Raw genomic sequence first — 16,354 nt, forward strand, 5'->3', positions numbered from 1 at the left:
CAATGCGACCCATGCTCAAATAACGCTTGAATATCCCGTGTCGATAATTAGAGGAACCAGAGGGAAACCTTATTTTATAGGTGCCAGTGGAAAAACAGAGTCCAGTGCCTCCAATTCACCGTATACAGCCTGATGCCCAGACACTCCGAATCCAGTGTCCGAATTAAGAGCTTGGATGGGCAGGCAGCTTGGGTGTCAGGGGTTTAGATAGGTGGGGAGTCAGGACATCGGGGGTTCAGATGGGTGGGCATCTGGGGCGAAGATCTGCAGCCGAGAGCTCGGATGGGTGGGTTGCCAGGGCATCAGGAGCTTTGGTGGGCAGACGTCTGGGGTGACTTGAGCCCATCTTTTCTTGCACCTTTAGGTATTCCACATCATCCTCGACAATCAACTCCAACAGCTTCCAAAGTACTGACATCAGACTAATAGGTCTATAATTTCCTTTCTGCTGCCTTGCTCCCTTCTTGAACAGTGGAATGACATTCGCAATCCTCCAGTCTACCAGAAACATGCCAGACTTCATTGATTCCTGGAAGATTATTATCAATGCCTCTACAATCTCTACTGCTACTTCCTTCAGAACCCAAGGATGCATTCCATCCTGTCTGGGAGATATCTACCCTAAGAGACCATTTAGCTTCCCAAGTACCTTCCCTCATGATCTCGACTGGACTCGCTCCTCTTCCACAAGAGTCAGGAGATGAATGCCTTCCACAGTGAACAATGGTCCAAAGTATTTATTCATTTCCTCTGCCATCTCTTTGTCTCCCCCTACAATTTCTCCAGCATCATTTTCTACTGGATCTTTTTCTATTTCAATCACAGTTTTACTCTATATATTTAAAAAGAACTTTTATCCTCTTTCATAGGTTAAGGAGACTGGGGGAAACAACACACTTGACCAGACCACTGCTATACAACTTTGAAGAACACATATGGAGCCATACCACGAACACTCTTTGGCAAGTCTGATCACCTAGCAGTACTTCTAATCCCGGTATACAAGCAGAGACTGAGGACCACAACACCAGTGGAGAAAATGGCAAAAGTATGGTCGAGGGAGATGGAGGAGCATCTGCAGGATGCTTTGAATCAGTGGACATGATCATATTAAAGAACTCATCCATAGACTTGAATGAATATGCAACAGGTGTTACCGACTTCATCAAGACCTGAGTGCATGAGTGTGTGCCCATACCAGGTGTCCCCTAACCAGAAGCCCTGGATGAATCAGAATTCACAACCTGCTGATGGTAAGAATAAGGGCATTTAAGGCCAAGGGAAATCGGGATTTTTAAAAGAGGTCCAGGTACGTCCTGTGGAAGGCCATCTCTAAAGTGGCAATTCCAGAGGAAGTGAGACAGAGACAGATACAAGCCAGCTATGGCAGGGAGTACAAGCCATTGCAGCCTACAAAGTGAGGGTGAACATTATAGATGACTGTGATATTTCATTATATCTACTATGCCCACTTTGAGAAGCAGCAGCAAACAGTGCCCTCGAGAATCCCTGAAAAGGCTGAGGACCCTGTCACATCTGTCTCTGAAGGTGACATCAGAACATCATTTAAGACGTTGAACCCTCGCAAGGCATCAGGCCCTGATGGCATACCTGGCAGGGTACTGAAAATCTTGCCAACCGACATTTTCGACCTCAATGCTGCAGTCAGAAGTTCCCACCTGCTTCAAAAGGGCATCAATCATCTCGGTACCCAAGAACAGTAGTTTGCACTGCCTCAACAATTACTGCCCAGAAGCACTAACTACTACTGTGATTAAATGGTTTGAGAAGTTGGTAATGGACAGAATTAACACATACCTAAGCAAAGATCTGGACCCACTGCAATTTGCCTCTTGTCTCAATCACTCCACAGCAGATGCAATATTGCTGGCTCTCCACTCAGCTCTGGATCACCTTGAAAACAGCAATTCATACATATGGCTGCTCTTTATCAACTACAGCTCTGCCTTCAATACCATTATTACCTCAGTGCTGGTCAAGAAGCTACAAACTCTAGGCCTCTGCAACTGGATCCTTGACTTCCTCATCGGAAAACGACAGTCGGTACGAATTGGAAGCAACGTCTCCTCCTCAATGATTATCAACACAGGCGCACCCCAAGGACGTGTGCTGAGCCCACTGCTCTACTCATTATACATCCATGAGAGGCCAGGCACAATTCCAGGTTGTTTTGTGCACGACCTACTTCTGCACATGATCTTCTGAGGTTGAAACAATAATAATAGTGGGGTGGCACAGTAGGCATAGCAGTTAGCACAATGTCTTTACAGTGCCAGCGATCGAGACCAGGGTTTGAATCCCGTGCTGTCTGTAAGGAGTTTGTATGTTCTCCATGTTTCTGCACTCGAGGCTCCAGTTTTCTCCCACCATTCAAAACGTACCGGGGCGTATAGGTTAATTGGGTGGCATAGACTCATGGGCCAAAATAGCTTATTGCTGTATCTCTAATTTTTTTTAAAATGCACAAGATTTAAACTGCATTTTAGTCACATTTCAAATGTCCGCAAGACATATGTGGTTTCAAACAGATCTTGCCATAATAAGCAAACAAGCCTTAAAGCCAATTTTCCCCCCAAGGTAAGATCTTACTTCAATTTTACCGAAGTTTAGAAATAGAAACATAAATATCAGCTTTGTAATCTGCTTTTATTCTTTGGGGATAATTGCCTGTTCATTTTGGAAGAACAATTTATAATTTTTTTTTCAATAATAATAATTCACCAAAAATTGGTTTGGTGTCATGTTTTGCCTGTTTCCGCTCCATAAATGGTTATATGGTTATATATGCCAATATTATGTAGAATTGTATATTTGATTACATTTTGCTGAATTGTATATTTATTCAACTATATTAGTGTGTGGAATTTTAAACCCACAAGGCCACACACACAGTTCCTCACTCTACTCCCTCTGCACTTAGGCTGTGTGACTAACTTCTTGTACGTTGAATATGATACTACATTATGGGATAGACCTCAAACAATGATGAGACTGAGTATAGAAAGGACATAGAGAGCTTAGTGTCATGGTAGGACAACATCCTCTCCTTCTTGTCAGCAAAACAAAGCAATTTTTAAAAAAATAATTATTGTGATATATAATTTTTCCTTTCAGATGACAGAAATCAATTCACCCCCATGTGCCATTCATTTACTGCATGAATTTTGTTTCTCCAAGTCATCTATCAAATTACAAGCCTAACAATCAAGTTACTAAGTTTGTTCTGTATTGTATATAAATTGTGTAAAAGTACTCAAGTCCATCAGCCTTTGATACTCTTGAACTAGATTCTTCTGGACTAATACAACTGTTACCTCAAAATGTTTCCCTCCCCAAACTTCAGATTTCTGCCAAAACAAATCATAAAGGAATCAAGATATCCTGAAGGATTTTGAAACATTTAATTTAATCTAAAATTATTAAAGAAAAATACAATTTTTTTTTGCATCTGACAAACAAATAGATGCCCACAATTAACTGATGTACATCTTTCATACTGGCAGACTGAAAAATAATTTCTACAACCATGATATATCCACATTCAACACTGATTACATATAGATCTGGAATGAAATATTAAAAATTGATCATTAACTTCAGTTTAAATTTTTATAAATAAATAGTGTTTATTCATTTGGCTCAGAAAACAAAATACTATAAAACCCCTGGTTGTCCAGAATTCAAGCAAAAGGTAGCCTAAAGCAACTGGCGAAAGAAAAGCAAGAAAAATCATTAAAAAATTAAAATAAATAAAAATAAGAAGAAAAGTAAATGTTCTCTGAATTAACACATAAACCTTTGGAAGCAAATATTTAGCTAGTGGAGTGCCTTGGTTGTGCTTTGATTGTAGGAGATGTGTGAAACAGCAATGGTATTGTCCAGAATGAAAATCTGGTTGATACCGCTGGCCCTTGGGTGACTCTTAAAAGTGTCTCCTTATCCCTGCTGAGTAAGAGTCACCCGTGTCAGAGGCTTTATCTGTAAACTTGGAGGGGGGAGGGGACTAATTATCTATAATGCTATTATTTGTCTTTTGGGCAACTCCGTGGAGGGGAAGAACCTGCAGATGGTTAAATGTTTTCAAAAAATGTCTGACAATAACGTAAAATATATTGCGATTTATATATTCGTGCAAGTGAAGTTTGTTCAGTGCAAGTACAGAATAGTATTTTCGTCTTTTAAACTGTTTATTCTTAATACAGGTATATTAGTTAGGCATTATAAGAACAAGTCTCAAGCAACCAGAAAATACACTTATCCAGCATCTACCAATCCCAACAAGTGCCCGATACCAGGGATTTTACTGTAGAAGGATTCAGTATTTAAAATTACAAAAATCTGTAGAAGATTCCTTTACATTTTTCAATATTATTTCAAAGTGTTGGAGCAGTTTTGCTGTATAGCCTATCCAACAGAAAATTTAAATGTAGAAGTTTGTTATTTACTGCAAAAGAGGATGAAATCATATACAATTGGACAATTTAAACTGGTAAAATAATTTGAATTAGTTCTGTCAAAGATCATTGACTTGAAACATTAACCCAACATTTCTCTTCCTCTCTATAGTTTCTCTGGTTCAATTATTTTTTTTTAGTCCTTATTTGAAATTTTAGGGACTAACCTGAATGTTGTTTTGCTTTGAAGGGACTCAGAAGGATTCAAATTCCAGAAATATGCTACAGTTATATCAAGACCATTAATACCTGTGTTCATCATCTTCTGCAGGCCTTTCTGCTCAAGTCAATTTTATTATCATCTGATTGCACAAGTACAATCTGTCAAAACAGCATTCTCCAGTCCTCAGAGCAAAACACAGACATACAACTAGACATAACTCTCAAACAATACATATGCAGGACATGTATTCATGTACAGGTATACCCTGTTTTATGAAAATTCACTTTGACTAAAGGATTTGAATGGCTTTTTGTTATTATGAAAATAGCTTCCAACAGAAGCGAATTGGTCTTCACTTTATGCAATTTTGACTTAGGAATGCCGGGATATACTTGTATACAAAAAAAAATATATTGATTCATAAATATGACAGTCTCAGATGGTTAGTATAAGCAGTTCCTTTGATCTTTCAGCATTGTCGATGCCCAGGTTTCTCAGTCTGGTGTTGCTCCCGTACCTCTGCTACCACAGGAAAATTATCCTGGTATTCACCTTGAACAAAAGAAAAAACCACTTTCTCTGTCTGACACACGAAAAAAAAAACTTCCCAGTTAGCCTCAGCAAGATTCTGACTTTGAATGGCTCATCCTTGAGACTGACCAACTTGGGCATGGAGTCCTTTCAGATGACTACCTTCTCTTCCTTCCCCAGAGCAAGCTCATCACTATTGTTTATGGGACTCATGGAACTGAAGATGCTGGAATCTGAAGCTAAACAGCCAGTTTGAGGAGCTCAGCAGGTTAAGCAGCATCAGTGGGAGAAAAAGAATGAAGTGTAAATTTAAAACCTTCGTCCTAATGCTGGCATATCTGTTATATGGCCTTTAGAGGAATAGATGATGTATTTAAACTGCAATCACAGGTCTGTGCACAAGATGGCAGCACCTATGGCCAGCAGCAACTACAAGGAATTGCATACTCAGGGCAAGCAGCGGATTGGCACTGGAAATGGGGAGAATATCCTCCTGTTAAGATGGAGAAGCAGAGGAGACAACCAGACAATACTGTGACCATGGCGGCAAACCAGTGATGGACCCAGACAGACTGCAGGTGACTTGCAGCCTGCACGGGCTGTGGACAGCTGGAGACTGGCTCATGGGAACCAGGTATCGGAACCAGGATTTGTGAGGGTGTTAAGGGCAAGAAGGGCTCTCGAAGGGCCTTGAGCATGGAAGGCTTCTTGATTGTGCCTGGTTTGGATCTGGAGCTTGGGTTCCCAATGATTCATACAAATGTCTGTGTGGCTGCAGAGGCTGCATGTGTGCTGGAGGTGAATCCACGGACACTCAGTGATTCTGAGGGGACTATCTTTTGCTTCTCTTTCTCTCATACTGCAAGGACCATTGGGCGACACTAATGACGAATGTTTGCCTTTCGGCAGGCAGAAGGCAATTTTGTGTAATACAAGTGGTTTTGTTCTATGACAATAAAGCAATCTTGAATTAATTAAGGGCTTTGGCTCCAAACATTAATTTTTTTTCTCCCACTGATACTGCTCAATCTACTGTGTTCCTCCATGAGAAGAGAGTTTAGACACTCATTTTAATGCTCACTACATAATGAGGGTCGACAAACCAAGCACGTCACAACAGTAATGCCAACTACCCAGATTTCATGAGGAAATTCCTGCTTAATTTAAAACAATTCTCTATAGTGGTATAATCACATTTTAGATGTTTGGTATTTTTGGTTTCCCATTTCCTCTCTCTGTGGCCATCTGGTTAAGTTTTACACTAAAATTAGGTAGTTTCGCTCACAATTATGATATTAAGATTTATTCTTGATGTATTTCATTAAAAAATCTTGGCAAATTAAATCTCCCAACTCCTCTGGTGGCATTTTAATTCCCATCTTTATATGGGAACAACAACCTCGCACTCAATGTCACCAAAACCAAGGAGCTGATTGTTGACTTCAGGAAGGAAAAACCAGAGGTGTACAATCCAGTGATCATTGGGGGATGAGAGGCAGAGAGAGTGATCAAATGTTAAGTTCTCTGGAGTCACTATCTCAGAGGATCTTTCATGGACCCACACAAACTGCATCTTGAAGGAAGCAGGTCAGCACCTTTACTGCCTCAGGAGTTTGCAGAGGTTTGGCATGACATCAGAAATCCTGACAAATATCTACAGATGTGTGGTAGAAAATGTGCTGACTGGTTGCATCATGGTCCTGAACGCATAGCACTGCAAAAGGTTATGGGACAATGGTAACGAAACACTGGTGTCAAAGAGCAGCAGCAATCATCGAGAATCCACACCACCCAGCACATGATCTGTTCTCGCCGCTACCATCAGGAATGGCGTTTAGATGCCACAAGACTTGCACCACCAGATTCATGAACAGCTACTACTGCTCCACCATCAAACTCCTCAACAACAAACTCAATCAGGGACTGAATTAGGAACTCTTACTTTTGCATTTTATTAATTTTTTTTAACTCTCTCTGTATTTCACAGATTATTTACATTTCTTTATTTGTTTACTTGTGTACAGTGAGTCAGTCTCTCCAGCAGGAAAAAAAGAATCTCAAGGTGGTATGTGATGTCATGTATGTACTCTGACAATAAATATGAAATTTTAAATCTGAGCTTATTCAGCCAGTAATATAAATAGTTGTACTTTCTGTTACTATTTTAATAAAGTCAATCCTAAATGTAGTGGATAAAATAAAACCACGATTATATCTAACCTGTCATTAAGACAGCTCTGCCAAAAGAAATGTTTTTCCCTGTAGTTCCCTCCCCCCGCCCCCCACAAAATTCATACAAGTAGCTGCATAATCTTGCAGTATTTTTAACAGAACTACCCAGGCACTGAACGCCACACACCAGCAAAAATTTATAAATGATTACGACATCACCATGTCAATGAAAGCTGAAAATAGAAAAGAATGCTCAACACCCTGTTTCTAAACTCCATATGTTGTTTATATCCTAATCCTTACCAATATAGTCTTCATCATTAACTTACATATTTATATCACTCTATTTGATTTCATTTCATAAACAATAATTTATCTGCAAACCCAGTTACAGATGTTTCCTGTGCCGATAACCGTCACATAGGATTTTAATAGAAAGTAAAGTGTTCGGCATTCTTTCCAGACCCAGCTGCTAAGAAGGTCAAGTCTAATTTGGAACATTTTTATCAAAATAGCATTGCTAAAAGTGAGAAAAGAAGACCAAATCTAAAATTCTTGAATCTTTAAGGTTGTTTGCATGTACATCAACATCCTGTCATTACCTTTCCCATTTTGGTGCTGACAGTCAAGAAACATATTGACATCAGTGGACTTGTTAGAAATGTCTAAGAAGAGGAGCGCAGAGGAACAGACCCTTCTCCCCACAAGTCTACACTGAACACGATGCTCAAGTTAGGCTAAAACTTTGCTACTTTCACATAATACATATCCCTCTATTCGCTACAAACTATGTATCTATCAAGAAGCCTCATAAACACTATTATTATTTCTGCACACAAATGTCCTCATTAGTCATTATACACTGTCCAGTCAAGGCTATCTTAATTTCACTCAACTCGATAGCAAAAATTAGTGAAAACTTCGAGCATAGTATTATAGCAAAGGACAGCTAATTAAGCCTTATACCTTTGAGGTTTCTGTACCTCGCAACTGAATGTTACCATTTAAGGTTGGCAGCATTTTCCTTCAAATATAAAGAATAGATTGTGGAAAGATTTTGTGGTCACAGTAAGGGTTCGTTGTGCCTCACTGGGAAGAATTGTGCCAATTCCCAAATGTTTGCACTTGAAAGATCATTCCCAAAGCAAATTTCAATTAATTAGGTGGTAGGCCAACAGTGCTCATGTTGACCACAAATTCTTGTGGACAGTGTTTCTTGGCAAATTTAGGACATCAAAGTGACTTTGTCCTTTTTTTTAAGGTCCAGTCCATTACTGGATTCTTTTTAAGGGATCAAAAGAACATGCATCCAGTAATTACATTGCAGAGTACACAATGTTTCTGACTTGAGTTCGAAATGTTCAATTCAATATGGAATTGTTGCCAATTCTATTCTTTCCCCACACCACCTTTTCCAATGCTGTTTCACTTCTTTTACCTGTCACTCACTCCTTGTATTTGCTGGACAGGTAATCATAACTCTTCCAAGAGCATTGACTGTCCAAATGCTGTTTGCAGAGTTGTCGTTGATTTATCACTGGCTGTTCTGACTGCAAATTGTTCTTTTACTGGCCTAGCTCTGATTGGATACTTGAATATGGAAAATCAAAGAAGAAATATTACTTTGCATGGTGCAAGCTATTTCCAATTGAAAAGTGATTGGTTACAATAAGGCATAAACATCAACCAATTACATGTTAGTCTTTGATACAGTGTTCCTAGAAAACACCCAATTCTTCTCCTCCCACCCCCCACCCCCACAATGAATCCAACATAAAGTAAATTTTACAAGAAGTTTTTCTCCCAACAGAAATGCCCCTCCAGGTACATGGTCCTCAAGAATTGGACCTCTGATTGTATTGTAGAGGAAACCACAGTGGGAGCACTGGATGCAGTAGATGACCCCTGCAGATTTACGTGATTGTTTGGGGCCCTGTGGGCACAAATGGAGCATCTCCTTAAGTTACAGGGGTAGGTTCCAAGGGAACTGTGATAGTACAGATTCTATCACCAATGTGTACAGATGGTAGTGTAGGATGACTGTGATTGGCTGAGAGTGTAGCCACACCTACTGGCAGGTCTTAAAGGATTGCTCCTAGCCAGACCAGGTCATTCTGGACTGGTTGACCTACTTGTGAAATGCTCTAGTCTTTTAGTTAATAAAAGCCTTGGTTTGGATCAACAAGTCTTTGGTTCTTACGACGTGCACTACAGGGACGATTGAAGGGGAGGAAGGAGTGGACAAGGGAGTCACAGAGGGGATGGTCCCTGTGGAAGGCAGAGGGGAATATATGTCTAGTGATGGAATCACGTAGTAGGTGCAGAAATGGCAGAGGAGGATTATTTGGATGTGAAGGCTGGTGGGGTGGTAGGTGAGGATAAGAGAAATCCTGTCCTTGCTCCAATGGAATCCAGGCTCCATTCCCTGTCTCCTTTCACACAGACATGATAAATTCTATCTAGTCCCTTATCATAACAAATTAACACCATTTGTTGGTCTAGATTCCTCTCCCATTGTTTGAATTCTGAGACTTTCTGACATCTCCAGCTTCTGCCTTTTCTGATTTTCCCCTGAAGGGCCCAAAACATTGGCAACATATCTTTGTCTCCTCTAGACGCTGAGAAGACCAGCTGTGTTCCTCCAGCATCTTGGTGCGTTTACTATAATCCAGTGGTTCACAACCTTTTTTTGCCACTCACATACCACCTTAAGTATTCCCTATGCCATCGGTGCTTTGTGATTAGTAAGGGATTGCTTAAGGGTGGTATGTGAGTGGGAAGGGAAGGTTGAGAATCACTGCTCTAGACCCAGATGTTACCAAAATATTTTGCTTGAGAAAAATTTTCATTGGCCCATTTTCTTTGGAGTTATGAAACCGTGCACATAACGAGTCAATTAGGCACGATTAAAACAGTGGTTTTCAAATTTATTTCTTTCCACCCACATCCCACCTTAAGCAATACCTTACTAATCACAAAGCACCTATGGCATAGGGAATACTTAAAGTGGTATGTGAGTTGGAAGAAAAAGGTTGGGAACCACTTCTATCATCACTGTGTCTGCAGCCTATCGGGTTTCACAGATTGTGGAGGGTAATATGACCTCTATGTCTCGAATCTGGTGGGAATGTGGAATTCAGAAAGTCATGTGACCTCTCTGGCTAGACCCCCATCAGAAGTCACCTCACTTACCAGTCAAGGGTTAGATTTGCCTACCTTTGAAGCTGATGCATGATTGGCACAGGCAGCTGTCGTGTGATTGGTACTCTAGGTGCCAATCAATAGTTAGATCTGCCTACAGGTGAGCCTGACACAGAAATGGTCCTCACAGGTCAAGTGGACAGGTTTTGCATTGAAAAAGGTCAAGCACATGCAGTCTCTGGCTCTCTCACTCTTTCTCCTTGCTGCTGCATGGAGACCATCACTGAACTCCAGACTGCAGGCCATGGGGAGCTCCAGAGGGCCAAATAAAATAGGCCTGTCCTGGATCCCAAGCAGTGGGCAATACTAGAAACTAGGGTGATATGATATACTTGTTAGCTGTAATTAAATTTACTGTTCAATAGTGTGCTGTGCCTGCTAGGGATTCTAGTCAGGAGTTGAGAATGTTTACCAGTGATTTATTCACACCTGATTTGTACTTATTTGTGTATCATTGGTGTGTATGTGTTCGTTAGTTGTGAGCATTGCTGAACTTAAGGCTGCGAGGCATGGGCAGTTCCGGAGGGCCTGTCCCAGGCCCCGAATAGTGGAGACACTGGAGATCAGGTTCATGGGCATATACTCATTTAGTTGCATGGTATACTGTGCCTGTGGGTGGTAGGTGCTGAAGAAGCTAAACCCTTGTTTCTCAGTATACTGAGTGCCTGTGTTAGTTTAACAGTATGTCCCTTTTTTTTGTGAATTTCCATTTGTAAATATAGACCACTGTTTGTTCATAGAATGTTTCCCGTCTTGATTCTCTTTAAACCTGTCAAACCTATTCTGAACAAGTGTCTTCAGCATTTTCTATTTTTATTAACATCCTTTAGTATTCTTAAATGGGCAAATGTAATCAAAATTGCATTTAATGGTAGCTTAAAAACTGAACATGTATACTTAAAATTGTGAAAGTTAGAATATGATCATAATTACCAAAGTTCTCTCAGTCGTGCCTTGTATTGTCCCTGCCTGGTAAGCAAATTGGAATAGCAGCAGGTAACATACCACATAACCAAGGTCAACATTTACATCAAAAAAAAATTAAACTCAACCTAATAACAATTTTTCAAGTTATTATATTGGTCAGTTGCAGAGATAGACATAGCTGACATTTCAACTCAAATCCTACCTTAATCAAATATATAATTATGAAATTTGGAATAAATACAACTTTGAAATTTTATAGTTCAATTCAAATTACTAGGCTGATATTTACACAGAATGTCCATTTGGATATTTAAATTAAATGTGTAATATTCCAAATAATACAGTATTTTTTAATCTACATACAAAAACTAAAAGGTCCCCATTTGTTGATTTTTTAATTACTGGCAACTTTGTTGAATCATAATTTAAACAATAGCCAACATTCAAGATCTCCATGTATCAGGATATTTCCTAAAATTTTGAAATGTCAAGGTGCACAAATATAAATATTATTCATTGCCACAATTAAACAATTAGACCAGTTTTACCCAAAGTATTCACCTAAAAGACAATGGTGTGGTGGTGTTTCAGTGCTACACGACTATCCCCAAAAGTACTGTGGTAACGGCAATTTCAAAGCCTTTTTTATATAGCCTTGGAAATGGGACTAGACATTTCCCGGTGTGGGTCAAGTTTGAATATGGCATTGGAGATGTACACGATGATATCATTTGATTTTTATCAACATTTTTCAGTGAAACTACTTTTGGTGCATGATTTTAAAGCGTCACTTTGACACTCCAACTTGCAACTTCTGAATGAGGCCACGAAAGAGCTGGGAAACTGCCTATTCACAAAGCCCCCAGGGTTTACAAGGACCTATGCTCTGACGATCACCTTTGAAGACATTATCACTACAGATTAACGTTAATCAAAATGGAGATCACAGGTAGCAGACATTTTGCTGGCTCAATTTCATCTGAATTACTGTATTCGTGCCACTATTCCTGTTATCCCCATTGGTTCTTCGAAGCCACATCTCTGATGTTTTCGAATCACAAACATTTAGTGTTTCAGGAATTTTGACAGACCAGAATGGTATTATTTATTTTTTCTAATCCACATTTGCTCCAATCAGACCCTAATATTGAAGTACATAATTAATAATGGCACAGACAGGAGACCATTTTGTACATCAAATTTGGAAGAACGAGTACACTGATCTCATTTCCTTGAACTTGCCATAAATGAACATAGAACCAGAGATAAGGACACTGAGAAATACAGGAAGGAATCTCTCTATAGAGAAAGAGATACTGTGAAATGGATAAAGGTGAGAGGAAGAGAGAAATTTGCAATTTTTGTTGGAAGAATAATGGCGAGACAATCAATGTTCACTGTTATTAAGAAACATAACCTTGGTGCGTTAAGGAGAGCACCTTTCATCATTTATAAATATGCATTTAAACATGCATATTAAAGAAGTTTCTATTACAATTTATTTGTTCCTCTATAACATTCACCTCATTTTATCCAACAGATATTTGGTATCAAAATATGTGGAATATTTAGGAATATGATCACCGCCCACGAAAATGCCTTCAGAAAAGTACAGAGCTCGTAACAAATGGAATTGCATTTTCACTGATGTATAATTATTGCCTTAAACTGCTTTGATAAAGAAAGCAATAAACATAATGTCTCATATCCTCAATTTGTGAGAGACTTAAAAGTTTAACTTTTCCTATTTTTCATCTCTCAGCTGGTTGCTTTTTTTAAATTGGAGGAATGCAAATACAATTACAAAAGATTTAATGTCTATTATGAAAAAGGAAATTTTAAAAAGTGTTAAAGCTTTTATTCTTTAAAATGTGTTAATCTTTTCCCCATAATTTTACATTTCCTCAGCTAACCAACAATGAGAGCCAGTCAAGACAATTATAGAGGGTATGGAATACCCAAGACAATGTAAAGTCAACAAAATATCTTTGAAATGCAGTCACTGTTATTGTTTAGAAAAAGGGGGATGCATAACAAGATTCCTCAAAGTGCTCTGTGATCCATGAATTGAGAATATATGATTGCAAGTGTTGGTTAAGTGTTTTTAAGATTTTCACAGTTCATGTCTAATATGTCATCAAAAAGTACCAGCAGTATATTCATTCTCAACCAAAATCATTATTACAAATTTCTCAAAGAAAAATATCACGGATGCTGGAAACTGTCAGATGCTCAGGAGGTATCTGTTGGAAAAGAAATTAAGTTATTTCATGTGGATTTTCTTTTTTGAGGTCATCATCCTGAAACAGATGCTCCCCTATCTGCTTGGCTGATTCTACTTTCCCCTTAAATCTCTCAATCGTTTCTGAAGCTGTGATTTTCTGACTCATTGGTAGGAGGAGAAATATTGCCACTGTTACAGGTCTGACATGATAAAACACCAGAATGCCAAAACAACAAAACATCGCTTTACTAATCATGGAATCGAAAGTAATGCAGTTTTCGGACAAGCCCCTACCCTGTCATGCAACTATAGTCATAATACAATGAACGAGATGCTTTACACACTCTTCAGCTTAACCACAATGGGGGGTTGAAGTTGTCCATGTTAATTGTCCTCTCCATCCTTCTATTCCTATCTAAATATAATACCATGGTGGGGGGGAGAAAGAGATAAAATCTCTCGACATCACGTTGAACAACTGAAATCGAATACATCCGGTTGCCTTAGAGGAACATCGATATTATTTCAAAGGAAGGACAGCTTCTTCTACTGCCGAGACTATCAGTGAGGGACATTTGTCCGGCCGTCAGCTTCCCCCTGCCATTTAAATGGTGCAAAGACCAAGCTTTCTTTATTCTGGTCATCTTTCCCACCGATGCCCTCTTGTTTAAAAAAAGAGCTCACGACATCAAGACATCGACAAGACGGTGGCTTTCCGCCCTAATCTATGACCACTGGAGCATTGGGAATTTGATTTCGAAGATATTAAAACAAAGTTCAAAGCCTCATCACCTCGTAATTCGTACTCAAGCGAAATGAATTTAAAATCAATAATGGAGAGAGAACCAAAACAAAACCACACGTGATTTTCTTGCAGACTCATTTTGTGTGCTTGTTTATTGGGGGTGCAGACTCATTTTGTGTGCTTGTTTATTGGGGGTGGGGGTGCGGACTTATTTTGTGTGCTTGTTTATTGGGGATGGGGGGTGCAGACTCATTTTGTGTGCTTGTTTATTGGGGGTGCAGACTCATTTTGTGTGCTTGTTTATTGGGGGTGCAGACTCATTTTGTGTGCTTGTTTATTTGAGGGTGGGGGTGCGGACTTATTTTGTGTGCTTGTTTATTGGGGATGGGGGTGCAGACTCATTTTGTGTGCTTGTTTATTGGGGGTGCAGACTCATTTTGTGTGCTTGTTTATTGGGGGTGCAGACTCATTTTGTGTGCTTGTTTATTTGAGGGTGGGGGTGCGGACTTATTTTGTGTGCTTGTTTATTGGGGATGGGGGGTGCAGACTCATTTTGTGTGCTTGTTTATTGGGGGTGCAGACTCATTTTGTGTGCTTGTTTATTGGGGGTGCAGACTCATTTTGTGTGCTTGTTTATTTGAGGGTGGGGGTGCGGACTTATTTTGTGTGCTTGTTTATTGGGGATGGGGGGTGCAGACTCATTTTGTGTGCTTGTTTATTGGGGGTGCAGACTCATTTTGTGTGCTTGTTTATTGGGGGTGCAGACTCATTTTGTGTGCTTGTTTATTGGGGGTGCAGACTCATTTTGTGTGCTTGTTTATTTGGGGGTGGGGGGTGCAGATTTATTTTGTGTGCTTGTTTATTTGGGGGTGCTGACATTTTGTGTGCTTGTTTATTGGGGGATGGGGGGTGCAGATTCATTTTGTGTGCTTGTTTATTGGGGGTGGGGGGTGCAGACTCATTTTGTGTGGTTGTTTATTGGGGGTGGGGGGGTGCAGAATCATTTTGTGTGGTTGCTTATTGGGGGTGGGGGGGTGCAGACTCATTTTGTGTGGTTGTTTATTGGGGGTGGGGGGGTGCAGACTCATTTTGTGTGGTTGTTTATTGGGGGTGGGGGGTGCAGACTCAGTTTGTGTGCTTGTTTATTTGGGGGTGGGGGGGGTCTACTCACCCATATTGTAGCCATACGGTGACTCGCTGGCTCCATCCTGCAGGCTGGCCAGGATCTCCCCCTTTCCAACATCACTGTCACCCACCAGCAGGAATTTCAGGAGAAAGTCATAAGCCTTTACGGGGCTCCCCTTGTTGCTCATCCTCTCACAGGCCACGCTCCATAATGGAACGGACTGACGACAGTTTATTTGGTTGAACAGGTAAAAATTCATTCAACAAGTTTCCACTCGCCCGGCGCCGTCACCGTTCGCTTTCCTCAGACCATTCCCAGAGAAGGCGGCGTGGCGACCACCCACCACAATCCTCCCCTTCCCCTCCAATTCATTTCGCACCCAAGGCTGTCGAATGCATCACGCTCTTCAATCTTTCAAACCGCTCCTACTGAGGTGGGGGGGGGGGGGGGGGAAAGACCCTCCCTCAGAACCGGGATGAAAATCCTCCGTCGCCGTGACCCTGCTCATCCCCTGTCGCGTCTATCATTGGTCAGTGTAAGATGAGGGCGGGGGAGGCAATCCCTGACGTCTTTCGATTCGATTGGACGCCGAGCCTGTCAGTCGGGTGGGACCCCGCCACGCCCCTTTGCGTTGTTTACAGATCGCATTTGCCCGGGGCTTCGGTGACCACGCTGCATTGTGGGAATTGTAGTTTGCGCGGGATTTCGTGCTGTGCACCAATCAGCCAAGAGGAGCTCCTCTATTTAGATCCCTGCCTCAAGAAAATCCAGGGCAGTTTTGAAGACCGGA

The 16,354-nt window shown here is 40.5% G+C and overlaps 1 protein-coding gene and 1 long non-coding RNA gene across 2 annotated transcripts in view; one reads left to right on the forward strand and one right to left on the reverse strand.

The window, feature by feature from the left end:
- Positions 1–13,167, forward strand: part of LOC138759318 (uncharacterized) — a 34,876-nt gene extending 21,709 nt beyond the window's left edge. The window contains exon 3 of the long non-coding RNA XR_011354720.1: positions 13,010–13,167. This is a non-coding gene — a long non-coding RNA (uncharacterized lncRNA). The remainder of the gene's footprint in view (positions 1–13,009) is intronic.
- Positions 1–16,344, reverse strand: part of LOC138759317 (ras-related protein Rab-40B) — a 32,152-nt gene extending 15,808 nt beyond the window's left edge. The window contains exon 1 of the mRNA XM_069929532.1: positions 15,610–16,344. Coding sequence (XP_069785633.1) covers positions 15,610–15,823 — 214 coding nt within the window. The 5' untranslated portion in view covers positions 15,824–16,344. The remainder of the gene's footprint in view (positions 1–15,609) is intronic.
- Between the last annotated feature and the right edge of the window lie 10 nt (positions 16,345–16,354).

Source organism: Narcine bancroftii, chromosome 3 (assembly GCF_036971445.1).
Source record: "Narcine bancroftii isolate sNarBan1 chromosome 3, sNarBan1.hap1, whole genome shotgun sequence".
NCBI lineage: Eukaryota > Metazoa > Chordata > Chondrichthyes > Torpediniformes > Narcinidae > Narcine > Narcine bancroftii.